This window comes from Vespa mandarinia, chromosome 11 (genome assembly GCF_050613455.1).
Source record: "Vespa mandarinia isolate Hongniang chromosome 11, ASM5061345v1, whole genome shotgun sequence".
NCBI lineage: Eukaryota > Metazoa > Arthropoda > Insecta > Hymenoptera > Vespidae > Vespa > Vespa mandarinia.
In genome coordinates this window covers 4242697-4259117 of record NC_140820.1, presented here as the reverse complement: position 1 = coordinate 4259117, position 16421 = coordinate 4242697, and the positions used below count along the sequence as shown (strand labels likewise).

Here is a 16421-nt window from a genome sequence, read left to right as displayed (position 1 = left end):
TGAAACGACGCGGCGTTACTATAAAATGAAATTGAAAATGCGCTATCGGCTACGGGACGGGTATTAACTTATCATTAGCGTGCTCGTTGTTATCGTAAACTTTTGCAAACTCTCTTTCTCTTTCCTCAGCAGCCTCGTAGATTTGCAACTTTCCAAGTTGTACACATATATACACATATATAGATTACCTACGTACAATCTGGTTTTCGAAGGAACAAAGAGAACGTTATTGCACTTTAAAGAGCGTACCGCAGTATTCTCTGCGATTAATATACCGTCGAACTTTTATGGTAGTCATGTTATTAACGCGACATTCTGACCTCTCAGGGATACTTTACTCGCAGGTTGTTAGTAAGATTTTATAAGGTGGAAATTTCGAAGGTGAAATTTTACGATAAAGTGCAAATAATAAATTTCATTCGGTATGATGAAGCTCGTTGCGTAGGAGTTAACAAAAGATAAAAGAACCAGTTTTTAAAGGTATGACTCATTTATTAAACTCATCGATATAAAGTAACATAGTAATAGGCTCTTCAAGTTCATCTAAGAGAATTCTCTTCTGAATGGGGCCCATTCAACTAACTCATGGATCTATCTCACGGTGGCTCCCGGTACACGTCCATTACTCCTTAATATAGTCGAAAATTTCAATTCCAATGAAATTTATCGATATTAAAGCCGTGGCAATTTGCGTTCCGTACATCGTGTATTCTCGCCTGCCGATATCTTCTCGGTGCCGATTATCCCTGTTAAAGGGGAAAAAGGGACAACAATGGCCGGCCCACGGCTCGTGGATCGAACTCCTCGAAGCGACCATTCTCTCTCTCTCTCTCTCTCTCTCTTTTGCTTTCTCCCTCTCCCTATCTATCTCTCTTTCTCTTTCTTTCTTCGAAGACACGCCGCTTTTGCCGGGCGCCGTGTGCCACGGCACGACCGGCGATGAAATCATAAATTGGTGAACGCCGACCCGCCGGCACTGATAGCGAACAACCAATAATTATGCTAATACATACATCGTAATACATCCGAAGAGGCGGTCATTCGTACGTACACCGTAGGCTGCTAAGAACGGCCCTTTCTGAAGCTGGCTCACTTCTTCGATCGCTTTCTGTTAGGGTTCCAAGTGTTTCTTACGATAAAATCGTAGAGATAGACTAGACCCAAGCGTTTCAACCCCCATCGCGATTATGCGTGTCGCGTAACTATAAGAGACGTAAAACGCTTGCTATCTCTCTTCTATCGCTTTAATATAGGTAACATATACCTAAGTATATACGTACATACGTAGAATCGAAAAGTCGCAACATCGACTTAGTATCGTATATGTTTTCTTCCTTTTAGTCGTCGATAATGCCTACATGATGCTTGGGAAAATTCTTAAGCGTGTAAAAGTAAACTATCAAGTATACTACTACCTATACCAATGGACAGCAACATTGAAGGATTCATTATTTTCAATGGTTTCCACGAGAAAGACCCGTCTGGTATTCGACGAAAAAGACCAAAAGAATGATAGCACCGATCGCAAGATTAATAACGGATCGTTCGTGATACCCTTAACGCAATCATGTTACTAATGTTTCCTCACGAATATCGTGACGTTTCGACGTTCGTTTGATCCTCGACCTCCTTTCCTGATCGATATACGAGCCAGGGAAATTCAGTCTCTCACAATCCTTTTTGACTTTAAATTCATTATTTTAAATTCATTGGATAAAAAGATTTCGTAAAACGTGCTTATTGACCGCGACGATAGTTGATTTACATTTAACTATACTTATTGTATATATCTAAAGTTAACTATACCGTTCTATGAGAAAAAAGTTGATTTCAAGTTACGAGATAGGCGACCATTCTTTTTCTTCTTCTTCTTCTTCTTCTTCTTCTTCTTCTTCTTTTTCTTCTTCATCGTCATCATCTTCATCATCTCCTTCTCCTTCTCCTTCTACTTCTTTTTCTTCTTCTTCTTCTTCTTCTTTTTTTTCTCTCTCGTCTTTTTTTTCCCTCCTCTTCTTATTGCTTTATTTCTTCTTTTTATTTTTCTTTCTCTACTTACATCACTTCCTCGAGCGTGCGCTACCTCGTGTAATTACCGATACAATGGAGCTGTTAATTGTCAACATTAATTGGCGCGAACGACTACAAGGAGCGAGTGAGCACTGTGTCCAGCCCCCGAGCTTCTTGATGGAAGGATCTATCGCTTCTGTTATTGAAGTACCGTTCTTTGCGACGATCTTATACGCGCATCTTGATAGGCTAAGATCGTCGATAATTGACGCATTAAGTCCGTGTTCTCTATCGAGCGTTTCAGTTACAGTTAAGAGCCATGACCGGCCACGGTATCCCGGCTATGTAGACGAACGCACTGATAACCGGTTGCTACTTCTTTTTTTTTCCTTCTTCTTTTTTCTTTCATATTTTTTTTTTTTTTTTTTTTTTTTTTTTAAGTATTACACACAACAAGTTTGACTGAATTAATCGTAACTTCTGTTTTTGCAACGACATTAGTTAATTCATTTCCAATGTATAAATAAGGAAGTAATTTTAAATACTTACGACGAATTTATTCCCTTATTAATCCATAAACCGAGAAAGGAAAAAGGGAATGTCAGGAGGGCAGAAAAAGGCAAAGAGAAAGATGAAAATAATTAGGAAAGTATAGATAACTTATGATTCGTTTATTTATCATAAAAATTTATATCATCATGTCATGTGCCATTTTATTTTAATTTGTTATTAATCTCATATATTTACGTTCATAGATCGAACATCCTCGACGATTAACAGATTAACGATTCTTCGATGAACTTCTTCGTTGACTTTATAAAATAAATTCAAAGGGTTCACCCTATACGAAGAGTATCTTCCTCTCTCACCTTCCCAACCTTTTACCATCCGCGTTCCTTAGCTCGACGTTCTTCGGTAACGTTAAAATATTGATTACAAATGCGTCCTTATTATACGACAAGCCGTTACACGATAGCCTCACGCACACCGCCACATACGTTTGTGTTCATGATCGGAAATACGGTGTGCTCGATCGACCAGAAGGTATAACCGACGCCTCGTCGGCCATAATAAATTCGTCTCGCTATATTAGGTGCCAGGTCGTCGTTGGAGACGTCCCGAGAGAGGTAAAGAGGGAACGCTGAGATCATATGAAGGGAAGGGAAAGGGCGCGTTATTCGGAGACGCGATTATTAATCGGTACGATCAATTAAATCGCAATGGGATACGGAGGCTTGCGTGCGCAGGATCAATAACGTCCTGGACGGATGTACAAGGCGCAGAGGAATCCTTTAACGCGAGGATAGGTGTATCGATTATTGCGATCTTTCCCTTTCGTTCTTTTGTCGGCAACGAACAGTACCTTGCAAAGATCCTTCTGAATTTATACGATATTTATCCTTTTTCTTTTTCTTTCTTTCTTTCTTTTTTCTTTTTTTTTTTTTTCTTCTTAAATAAGCCTTCTTCATTATGCCTAGCTTTTAAATATTATCGATCCCTTTATTTTCTCCTTTCAAATGTTCTCTTTCATATTTATGAATTTTCACGAAAGCTTTGTCCTTGCGGTATTTAAAAAATTGATTCATTTTAAAATGTAGCGCGAGATTTTACAGTAGCTTGAGATTTACGATCGGAATCGTTTCTACGTACTCGACTATCGTAGCTCGAACGATGTCTCGAGGAAGCGCACGCGAATCTTCAAGACAGGAAAAGAAGAAGGACAAGTATGTAAGAAAGAGAAAGAGATAGTAGTGGAAGAAGAGACTATGGGATGCACGCCAGAGAGCAGACAGCTATCTTAATCGACGACCTTTCTCTTAACCCGACGAAGGGAGACTCTCTGGTGGCGCTGCGCGTTCCCTCTGTCGCGACTCGCTTTCAGCGAGGGGTCTCGCTGTGAAAGAGGAAAAGAAAGAAAGAAAGAAAGAAAAAAAAGAAAGAAAGAAAGAGAATGGAAGAGAGAGAGAGAGAGAGATAGAGAGAGAGAGATAGAGAGAGAGAGAGAGAGAGAGAAAGAGTTGCGGAACGCGGAATCTACCGACGAGAGAAGAGAACGAGTCGAGCCAACCAGTTGGGACACGGAGAGATCGATCTGCGCGTGGGCGGTTGCCGAATAATAATAAACTGGCCTCTCCAAAGTCCAGACCCTCCGGGACCCTCTCACCCTTCTTCTCTTTTCTTTCTTCTTTGTATTGTTCCCGAACATTGCTTTTATCTCGATACGAACTTCGCCGTGAAGTATTAATGTACCAACTTCCTTTCGTACAGCTTCTCAAAATCAATGTTTTATAATCGATTCCGAGATAAGACTTCAGGGGGACTCAAATGTTCGTTTTTGGGTCACACTGTGTATGAACATACGATTATATATCGATAATCTAGCTATATGATAAAAACTAAAAGATTATTTGTTATCGAAAAACGATTCGGCCAAAGCAATTTCACTTGCATACTTTACAGCATCATCCAATCTCACCCTTTTTTTTTTTTTTTTAAAAAGAAGACACAAATATATTCGAGGGGAACACTTAATAAAGCTCGTTTGCTTTTTAAGCATTCCACTGCTATTAAACTCCGAATAAAAGGAATTATTGTATCTCCTCTACGTTTCTCTCTTTTTCTTATTTCAGTAGCAAACTTTATACTTTCGCATTTAACTTCACTGTCTCTTTCTCTCCCTCTTTCTCTCTCTCTCTCTCTCTCTCTCTCTTTCTCTCTCTTTCTTTACCAACGAGACGGAATCGTCGCATTCCAATTAGGTACCACTCGGAGTCGCGCGAGTTTTGACTCGTGGTTAATATGCGCAAGAAAAAGGATGAAAAAAAAAAAAAAAAAAGAAAAGAAATAAGAAGAAGAGAAAAAAGGAATGAAAGATTCTCGCGAATATGCGGTACAGTATACCAACCGAGGTCCACGCGTTTAAACTGCGGATTTAACTGTCGACATCCGCCCACGGTTTTGCGGAGCATACGTTGCCTCGATTGTAAAGGCAGATTACTAACGAGCCCTTCTGCGCACTGGTACCACCTCCTCGCTCTGCTTTTCCTCCCGTGGATGTGTATATGAGAGCAAGTATGAGATAGGGAAAAGAGGAAAAGAATGAGAAAGAAGAAGAAAGGAATAATATATGCTGCAAAGTCTATTGTGGAAAACAAAATCCAGACAGGAATGAATATGAGAGAGAGAGAGAGAGTTTGAAGAAAAGTTAAAGGATGGATAGTTATATTAATTATGCCGAATACAATTAAATCCTATACAAGAATATTTTTCTATGATCGAAATTATAAACAGATTTTTTTTTTTTTTTTTTTTATTTTTTTAAACAAGAAACAAATTAAAATGTTTGATCAATGATTGTATAAGACCGTAAGTAAAGAAGATCCGATTTCTCATAACACCAACCTTTTGGGACCCTTTTCCAAAGATTCACCAGGTGCGATTTGAGAAGGCAAGCGTGTGAGAATCGCTGCGAGCTGATCTGATCGGTGACAACGAGACAAACCAGCGCCATTAAGCGAATGCCGAATTTGTGAGAAATAAAGCTACGTTCTTCCAATGCTTGGGTTCTCGTTTCTTCGAGAGAGAGAGAGAGAGAGAGAGAGAGAAAGAGAGAGAGAAGGAGGGAGGGGGAGAGAGGGAGAACTGAAAGGGTGATAACGAATGGTGGAACATACGTCGCCGGGATAGCTTGACAAATATATATTAAACTATTTTAATGAGAAGTGGCCGCCATATCTCATCGCAATTACCGGCCACCGACCCGACAAGGGCCTCTCCCTTTCGACTTGGTGCTTCCCTAAAGGCTTGCCGGTATCATGCGAAAGCACACACCACCGGTAGAGCAAAGGTTAAAAGACGAATATGATTCCACGCGTTCCTTTTTCATCCTTCAAAAATTATACATTCCTTTCATTTGATAGAAAAAAAAAAAAAAAAAAAAAAAAAAAAAAAAATCTCTATTCTGTTAAAAACGTTAATGTGCTATTTGAAATGTAAATTGATTTTAAATCAAATCTGATACGATAATTTAAACTATTGATAATAGATATTAAATATTTGTATAACATCGATCCATTATAAAAAAAAAAAAAAAAAAAAAAAAAAAAAAAGAAAACGATGCGATAAAATGAAAATGTCGAGGCTATAGAATTGAACGGCAATCGACTCACCTTCCCTTGATACTCTTAACATGGAGAGAAGAAGAAACGCAATGAAGGATAATAGTCGCGGAAGGGATCGATCTTCGGCTCGCGATGGTCCAGACACGAGGTGCGGAAGAGACGTGGGTGCGATCGTGCCAGGAACACGATCCTTTCCACATTTAACCGATATTTCTCTCTTTCTCTCTCTCCTCAATTCAGTACCTACATAACACGTATACGAACGTCGATACTTTCCATTGAAAATCAACGTCGATGAACCCGTTGTGGAAGGCTGGCAGGACGCGAGAAGCGGAAAGTGCTGGAAGAGGAGAAAGGTGAGGACTGAAGAAGGAAGAAAGATGAAAAAGAAATTGAAAGAGAGAGAGAGAGAGAGTGAGAGGGAGAGAGAGAGAGAGAGAGAGAGAGACGAAAAGAGTGCCTCTCACGGCCGATTCTCTGAGCACAACAGTGAGTGACAGCTCTATAGAGTTCGTCGGGTTGGTAGCATTGTGCGGATTTCCTCCTCCTCCTTCTCTTTCTTCTATTTCTCTCTCTCTCTCTCTCCCTCTCCCTCCCTCTCTCTCTCTCTCTCTCTCTCTCTTTCTCTCTCTCTCGTTCACCCTGATCACTTTTGCCGTCTCGCGAGCTCGTATGTAAAGCATCGCACGGGTCTCGGTACCGGTTACGACGTTTAGTACCGTACGTCGTGTATACCGGCTGTATAAACGAGTCGAGGCCAGGAGACGACGAGATACCGAGCCACAGACACACCGAAGCTTCTTCTACCCGTCGACGTCTCCTGCCTCGCAGACTTCGAATCGACTTCTTCTTCTTCTTCTTCTTCTTCTTCTTCTTCTTCTTCTTCTTCGTCTTCTTCTTCGTCTTCTTCTTTTTCCTTTTTCTCCTCCTCCTCTTCTACATCCTAATCGAGCGTTACCTTCGCGTTCACCTTTTCCCTTTACACGATCACTGTCCTTCGGATAACTTCTTCATTTCTTCTGCAGTGGCACGCGTTGACGCGTTAAATATTTGAGAATTCACAAAGGTATAGGTGTTTGGATAAATTAGACGATGTTTGCTGTTAATTGGAATTCACAGTTGTATAAACCATATGTGATTAGTATAAGCGCAAAGGATCTATAGAGTTTACTTTTCCATCTTGCGATTTTTATTTGAAGCCGTGCAACCTACGTGAGATCGTAAGATTGTAAACGTATACACGTATGGAAAAGAAGACACGGGATAAGGATGAGAAAGAAGAAGGAGAGCGAGAGAGGAAGGACCGGTGGAAGGGAGCAAACACGCGCATATTTATTTATGCAAACGGAATACGCATCCAGCTAATTGTGGGGCCGCACACCCGCGGTGACTCACGTGACGGGCTACCCGGGCATCGTTCCTCCATGTCAATTCGCGTGACAAAGGGTCGTGGTACTTTTGCTCGTCCACCCACGATACTTCCGGCTCGTCCTCCTTCTCTTTCTCTCTTTCTTTCTTTCTTTCTTTCTTTCTTTCTTTCTTTCTTTCTTTCTTTCTTTCTCTCTCAAGGTTAAGAAGAAAGTATGCGCTTGTCCAAGAGGTTTGTGCTAGCTGCGTGGTTACGCTATTAACCGCTCTTATGTGCAAATGAATAGAATTTTAAGTGCTAGTTTTTACATGGATTTAAGTACCATTATACAAAAAACGAATAAACGATAGAAAATTCATAAAAAATATATATATATATATACTACAGGATGTAATATATATACATGTATGTATATTACATCCTGTAATAGAGTTGAAAAAATGATAAAAGTATCGTCAATCGATTGTAAATAAGGAAAGCAAAAGAAATAAAAAGAGTTTAAACGAAGACGGAAGGGTAGAATCGTAGTGGTTGTGAAACTTGGCGGGTAAGTGTCAGTCAGTCAGAGAGAAGGAAAGAAGAAAGGGACTTTGGCGAGCCGGGAATACCGAGGATAGCTTGCCGGCTTAGTCGGAGCGAACAGCTCTATCTGTCGAGGAGTTCGAGTCGAACAAAAAGCTGCGGCCCGCGTGGTCGCACGCACAACAAGAGACGAACGGAAAGTCACCGACGACAACGACGACAGGGGGTTGGGTCCTCTTCCTTCTCCAAAGAAGAGAAAAACCCTTGGATACTTCGAGTTGCAGGGTGCATTGCGAGCGTGCAATAATCGGAAGATTGATATACGTAGAAATGCTTTATGTTCTTTCCTTCATAGTTTAAGTCCAATTCAAAAGAAAAAAAAAAAAAAAACAAACAAAAACAAAAAAAGTGAAAAAAAGAGAGAGAGAGAGAGAGACAGAGAGAAAATAAGAAATCCATTGAGAAGAAAGATGAAAGAAGATTAAATAAGACTATTGATAATATTGTTACGTTAAATCAAAGAAATTAATTTTGATAGAAGTTGAAAAATGATCAGGAATATTAAACGTTTATCAGAAAAGCTGTCTTACTTCAGGAAAAATGATTAGTGATGAACTTTATGAAATATCGATATATTCAAGCATTCTCGCACGAGTATAGATAGCGGCATAGCAGATACGATAAAATGGCGGTTCTCCCGGCATGGTTGACCCTAGGGAATGCAAGGTCCTTCGATAGGTTCTCGTGCTTTCAAGAATTTCATACAATATTAAGAAATATTTCTTTTTCGCTGCAAGATAGAAATACTGAAAGGCGGCGGTCATTAACTCGTTGAATCGCTCGCATTAATATAAAGTCAACGAGGAGTATAAACAGCAAGCAGTTAGACTTCGTCTTCGGAAAGGATGAAGAAGGAAAGGAAGATGTTAAACTTATTATTAATTCCCTGGTAAGAACGATAGAAAATAATGACTTTGATGCTCGTGAAGACTTTAGGAATAATGTCTTCTGAATGTACGCGGAAGCGTTTCGATAGATTTCCTATTTCGGATAAGATAAATCCATCTTCTTATAATCGTACAATTCGATACGAGATGAAACTGACGGAGAAATGGAAACAAATTTTTTCTTAGATAAAGATACAGAACGAGTTACATTTTAATTTTTTACGGGTATTACGGTATGGACGATCGATGAAAACCGGTTCAGCAATTACATCGAATGACCGATTATAGTTTCTTAATAGAACCTTCCTAACGTTTTCGAAGCTCGTTCTAGCGTATCGTAGTTTGCCAGTAATTGCTTCATACACGCTAGCCTTATATGATTTTCCAAAAATAATACGCAATCCAATTTCATCCAAGGCACTTAAAAGAGACTTAAAAATTCGCGTTACTGTTGCTTGTTAAAGGATAAGTTTGATTTTGATAAGATCGCTTAAGAATGTTAAGATAAGGTGAAATGTTTATTAAAGAGATTATAAAAATTGTCGAGGAATCCTTTTTTTAATTCTACTTTTATAATTTCAATAATACACATAGATAATGTTTTAAGTTAATTATAATTGTGATATCATAATAAGAGTGATACTTAAGTAGTAAGACTTTAATGATTTTTAAAGTGTGATAAAAGTAAAGAAATAAAATTGGCAAGGTATTCGAGATCGATTAGGGTGGTCGAGGATCGTTCTCTTGTCGAAGAGAGTGTAGCGTTTGGTCAGGACCACGAAGAAGGGTCCTCGTGTTGTAACGCAGAGGCAGAACCAAGGAGAGAATCGGCCGTACGTGCGGTGGCTGTCTACACCGGTTATAAAATACGATGCCTTGGTAGGTTCTCAGCATGCTCGCGCCTCTCTGGCTTAAAGGACAACGCGCAGGACTCCCCCTTCTTATGTCCTCCCTTTCTATTATCCAGATATCGTTCTTACCACCTTCCTTTTTTCTTCTTTCTTTTCTATGATCTTCGTATTTTTAGTAATGCAAAAAAATCCGACAGTTTTACGAATTAAAACAATGATAAGATAAATTAATAAATTTCTTCTAATATACTTTTTCTATTATGACTATAAATAATCAAAAAAACATCGTCAACAATTATTTAATTTTTAATTGTAATATAATTCTCTATGTAATAGCATAGCAAATTAACTCAGGTTGCTATCCAACATTTACAAATTGTCGTATGATAAAAGTAATCGTCGTGCCTTGCGAGTATGTTGATTTTTAAGCAGAAGAAATATTCCTCGAAGTATATCTCGTAAGAATGCCAAGGGTTTGACCAAAAAGAAAAAGAAGAAGAAAAAAAAGAAAAAGAAGAAGAAGAAGAAGAAGAAAAAGAAAAAGAAAAAGAAGAAGAAGAAGAAGAAGAAGAAGAAAAGGAAGGGAAAAAGAAAGAGAGAATAAAAAAAGAAAATGTCTTCTCACAGATCCCGAATTCAAGTCGAATGAAATCGTTGTGAGTTGGCCTTTAAGAGAAAAGGAGAAAGGGAAAAAGGGAGAAGTAAAAGGGAGAGAGATCCACGCCGCGGATTGTATTCCGCGTACACGCCGATTGAAATCGATATTCCTCGCAAGGTCGGCCGAAAACAAAACCATTGGAACAATGCGTCACGTGGTCCATGTTCACCGGGATATAGCAGGTAAGATTGCTCGCGATTTAATATACCCCTTGTGATCATGCGTAAAGGTATGCGATATATGTATGTACATTCGAGAGTCGAACTTGTACGTATGTGTGTGCCTCTCGAACTCGCAGATCCGGTGATGAAAAGATGAGGCAAACAGCTGAACGAGAGACAAGAATCGAAAGATCCTTAAGATCCATCGATCGAAATGGATAATATTGATTTGAAATTAAATGAAATTAAGAGAATTTTAAATGATATCTTTTATTAATGATAATTTACAACTTATATGAATCAATTTAAAATACAATCGGCAAAACTTACATTTTTCTTCTTATCTTCGTCCCTTCGAAAGCGATCGTATTAGAAGAAAATAGACAAAGACATAAATGGAGCATCCGAATAGAAAGATAATACTAACGAGCAAAGAGAAAGAAAGAAAGAGAGAGAGAGAGAGAGAGAGAGAGAGAGAGAGAAGATTTTCAAGTGGAAAGAACGCAGCGTGATCTCATGTGGTAGAGCCCCTGGAAGCGGCTTCGAATTAGCTGGCCAGATCAGCACCGATACTGCTCGGCAGTAATTCATTAGCATGATTGTTTGGGTGGAGAGAGGAGACCGAAATTTCTTTCTTTTTCTCTTCCTCTTCCTTCTTCTTCTTCTTCTTCTTCTTCTTCTGCTTCTCCTGCTTCTTCTTCTTCTTCTTCTTCTTCTTCTTCTTCTTCTTCTTCTTCTTCTTCTTCTTCTTCTTCTTCTGCTTCTTCTTCTTCTTCTTCTTCTTCTTCTTCTTCTTCTTCTTCTTTGCCACTACGGTCCTTACTCTTCGTCTAAGATCTTTTTTTTCTCTTTATCTTCGACCGAGAAAGAAAAAAAGAGAAAGACTCTCCTTCTCCTTTGGGAGGAGGTCTCGTGCACGAACCAACAAATTTCTCTTCTTCTGGCACCGCCTTTCCTCCTCTACCTTCTCCCCGGAGCTTCCTTTCTCGAGCACCGGCGTGTATCGGAGGCTGGGACCGAAGCAACGAAGAAGAAGAAGCAGAAGAAGAAGAAGAAGAAGAAGAAGAAGAAGAAGAAGAAGTAGAAGAAGGCAGTGCCTTCTTCAAGGTGGCAACAGTGTTGGCGGGAAAGTTATTCGAGCGGCTACCACTAAATCATTCCTCGCGGACTCCTGCTTTATTATCTTCCGTCTCTCTTCCTCTCGCCTTCTCTTTGCCTTCTCTTTTTCGTTTCTTCGTACCTTTTGCCTCCGACTAGCGCCTACCGACCGCCTCCCGCGATATTCGCTCGATTCTTTCCTTTCAGTACCTTACTCCTTGCCGTACACGATACTCCCGTGTATACGCGTCTGTATGTGCATGGTCTGGGACTTATGCATATTTATGAAAAGGAAAAGGGAGTCTTTAATTTTATTATGTGTAAGCTGGAACTTTGAATCGAATCGAGAAATGTGTTGTCCGTTCCATGAAGATCGATCGATATGTCTAATAGCCGGAAATTAATACTTTTATCACAATTGCACGTTATAATTACTTTTTCTCGTTATTATATTTCGATATAATATATATATATATATATATATATATATATATATATATATTGTATGCATTATATTTGGTAGATGTTATTTTTTTAAAAAGCTTTTTCTTTTTACTATTTTATTTGATACTAGAAGATGTAACTTTCGATCAGGTCGATCAAGACCTGAGTATACGTCGGGAACTACCGATCTATTTCAAATACAAAGAAAAATAAAAGGATATCAGCCAATTAAGAACCCTCAACGATCGTTATACGTATTCGGAAGAAACTTCTCTTTGATTCCGTTCGTCTTTCCTCTCTAAACAGTTGGTCCTCGAACCATTCTCCGACGAGCCTCTTCAGACTTTCGTATCTCGTTAGAATCCCAATCGTTTCTCGAAGAGAAGAATCAATAATTTCCCATGGTAAGGAAGAAAAGAATCTCGGTCGGCAATCGTTCCCTTTTCACAAAGTAATCGTTAGATTTATATGCTTTTGTCTTCGTCTATCTAAAGGGTTACCATTAGATCGCCCCACCCACGAGAGAGAAGAGACGCGAGAATTTTCTCGACGACGAACGGTCTCCTTAATTACGTCTCGAGATCGCAATCGCATTCTTTCCGCGCGCACCCTCTCGACGATTCTCACGCACCTAAGTTCCCTTAGCCGGAAAGTTCTTTAGTGCCATGTATAAGCCTTATTTCCCAAGTGTTCATTTCGAAACCTATGCGACTCATTACGGTTCGAGTTCCTCAAGAATATAATGTTATATCCATCGTTGATAATAATCCTCAAATCATTTTATATCGTATCTTTATCTATTTTCCATCTGATCAATTTCATACTAACGCAATATACAATCGAATCGAACAATTCAATGTTCATTATATCGACGATTGCATCGGTTAGTTTTCACTCTAGAAATAGATTGCCTTACGATAACTTAAAGCTTGAGTTGTTTTAATAAACACAATACTAACGTGTTGTCATTCCACAAGGAGTAGTACGACACTAAGATCAGTAAGAGTGGCGTAGTCGCCGAAGGAGTAGGACGTCCTTCGCGAAACAGGTTATCCTCACAATCGCATTCATTAGTAACTACCCCTCTTCCCCGGTAAATAACATTCTTCGATCCTCTACAACATTTTATCGTATCTCGTATCTACGTTCTCGAAACGTACCAAGAATATTTCTTTAAAAAGGAAAGTTCATCGGTCGAGATGTTTACTCGTTTGATTTCCTTTCGAACGTTTACATTTCTTTCTTTTTTTTCTTTTCATTTTTTTTCTTTCTCTCTCTCTCTCTCTCTCTCTCTCTTTCTCTCTCTTTTTTTTTCTTCTTCTTTTTGTTTTCTTACCGATAAAAGGAAATATCTATCATAGGAGAAGGAGACCTCACGTCGCGATATTCCTATTTTCTCTTTGGATAGCTCGTAACGAAGTAATCGATCATCGACGTACGATCCCCGATCAGATCGAAAGAAAGCGATTCGATGCTCTCGTATCAACTCAGGGCGTATCCTGAGTACTCAAGAATATCGCAGTTAGATCGTACTAGCGATATCTCGAACGCGAGAAGAAACTTTAAACTGTCATTAAGGCGACTCGCTCAGGTTAAGGGGTTCATTACCGTTCAGCAACTTGTTTCTCTCTTCTATCTTTTATGTTACCTCTCCCACCCTTTTTCTCTGCGAGGCTCGATTTCTTCTACGTCGGCAGACGAGAGGACTACCACCGTCGTACAAATTACGTCTCGGTTGGATAAATTTACAGTCTCGTACATCGTACGTTTTCCTTTTAATCACACTTCGAATCGATTCTAATACTCTCAAACTAAGTAGATAATTCATCTATTTTTTTTTTCTTTTTTTTTTTTCTTTTTTTTTTTTAGATCACATCTTTATACTTTATGATCGATACAGATAATCGAATAAAGTTAGGAATAAGTTTATATAAAGGAACGATATGTAAATCTTATAATCGGGAAAGAAAGAAGTATGGATTTTCGTGAAATCAAAAGGATCTCTTCCATCGAATTTCTTCGAGTCGACGATGAATCCTCGCATAAATAAACGAGCGGTGGTGAACGCAACGGAGGCGTCCATCACCGCCTCCACGTCCGTCCAGTAACGTCTCGCGCGGTAGATACTTTTTTTTTTTTTTGGGGGTAGGAAGACCGAAAGGAGCCACTCGCAAATTAGTCACCGGGTCCAGATTACGAATGGACCACCTCTCTGCAAGGGCCCTGTAGGTATCCCGTTTCAAGAACGTTAAGAGAAATTAAACGAAGTACTTCGACTCGAACGACTCCACCTTCGAAAGGTGGTTCCCGATGACACGGCTCTCTTCGTCATCTCTCATACTACTTTCTTTTGTCTCATCCCCTTCTCGTTGTTGTACGATGTATACTAAGGAAAAGAAAAGTCAGAGGAGGATTGGTAACATTTTACAACGCTATTAATTTACATTTATTTTAAATGATAGACTTCAATCGCGAATACTTTAATATTTATTACACCGGCTAATTCAATTTATTTTCTTTGATTTCAGGTACAAGCTACCGACCCGGATTGCGGAGTAAACGCGATGGTGAATTATACTTTGGCAGCCGGAAGATTGGAAAGCGAGTTGCTTCAAGCACGTAGTGATACCGGAGACATTTGCGTGAGAGCAATGCTCGACAGAGAAACTGCTCCCTACCTCGAGATTCCTGTCATCGCCACCGATAGAGGTGAGTTTTAAGAAACTTTATATTTACTATTACATTACGGATATTAAAAATTTCAAGAACGTCACTTAGATGAGTATCGACGTGGACTATATATCCTAGAAAGTTTAAATCCTATCATGATAATTTACGAGCGACATACACCAGTTAAGCCTTGTCAATTTGTTAAGCGATTTATCGAGCGCTTTTAGCGCTCCAAAGCGAGCAAGTTTGCCGAGTGTCTAACCAAAATAGGCGAACGCGACCTGGCCGTTGAACGCTGCGGGCGAACAATGCTTTCTTCCTGATGCTCGTATGTAGCTTTTATTCCTCCGCGTGCTCTCACACGGGGAACACGCGATCGGGCAGGTGAGCCGCACCGATACCAAAGAGAAAGAGAGGGAGGAAGACAGAGAAAAAGGATATGGAGAATACACGCAACGAAGAAGAAGAAGAATAAGAAGAATAAGAAGAAGAGAAGGAGGAGAATACGTAAGAGCAAAAGGAGCGAGGCGTGAGAGGTGGCTATCGCCGCGCCAACATCTAGTAGCCCTGTAATAGGCTTTATGATTTATGTCGCCGCTGAATTCTGTACACATTTTCAATGGAATACGTTCTTCTTCTTCTTATGGGAAAACGTACTGCTTAGCTTACCGTCGATCCCATTGATCGTAAGATGTCCTGGCGCTACGTAAGAACGACAAGCTTTCCTTTTAATCTTCTAAACTTTAAATTGCAAATATTTCTCCTTTTAATAATCACAAAATATTAAAACAATATTTTTTTCATGATATAATATTTCAATAGGAAAAAAATGTTAACGTTAGAAAAAACTTTTATATACGTGCTCGTTATATTGAATCTATGAGAAATATATCTATTCAAGTTCTCATTTTATAAATTAATTCGAACTATCCGTAATAGATATAATTATTTTTCCAGATATTATCGAATATTTAAAATCGAATCAATTACGAATTTTTATATAAATAATTATCGTTTTATTATTTCTTATCACTTTATGTAATAATGATTTTACATAACTATCAATGTTATACGTATCGATATGTATACTTGAATGTATGCGTTTAGTTCCAAGAAGGAGAAAGGACAGAAAGAAAGAGCAGAACACGAACAAACGGAGAGTCTGAGAAAGAAGCTGCACGTATCCCATTGTCGCAACTTCGCGCCGTTTTGCAAATAGGCACGTATGTATGTACTCGTAGCTCGTACCGTAATTGTCGCTCGTTATCGATACGATTGTCCGACGTGTGCACGCGCGCAAGTACTAGTAATGTCACACACATAGAGATCGAAGTTTGTGCCGGTGAACACGAGATACACAATAGAAAAGCGCCCGGATATGACGGCGATCTTCGTCGCGCGTAGGAACGTTCTTTGCGAGAAAGAGAATGAGAGGGGAGAAAGAGATATAGAGAGAGAATGAGAGGGAGAACGAGAGGGGAGGGGAGAGAGAGGGGAATGGACCGGTGCAGAGGCTGCGCTTCTTCTCGCGTGATTTATATCACCCACTGACGAAGCAACGTATACTTACCAA

The 16421-nt window shown here is 39.4% G+C and overlaps 1 protein-coding gene across 2 annotated transcripts in view; it reads left to right on the top strand.

Annotated features, from left to right (window-relative positions):
• Positions 1-16421, top strand: part of ds (dachsous cadherin-related 1) — a 298517-nt gene that overhangs the window by 234611 nt on the left and 47485 nt on the right. For both annotated transcript variants that reach the window (XM_035865262.2, XM_035865264.2), the window contains exon 2: positions 14707-14887. In XM_035865262.2, the coding sequence (XP_035721155.1) occupies positions 14707-14887 (181 nt within the window). The remainder of the gene's footprint in view (positions 1-14706; positions 14888-16421) is intronic.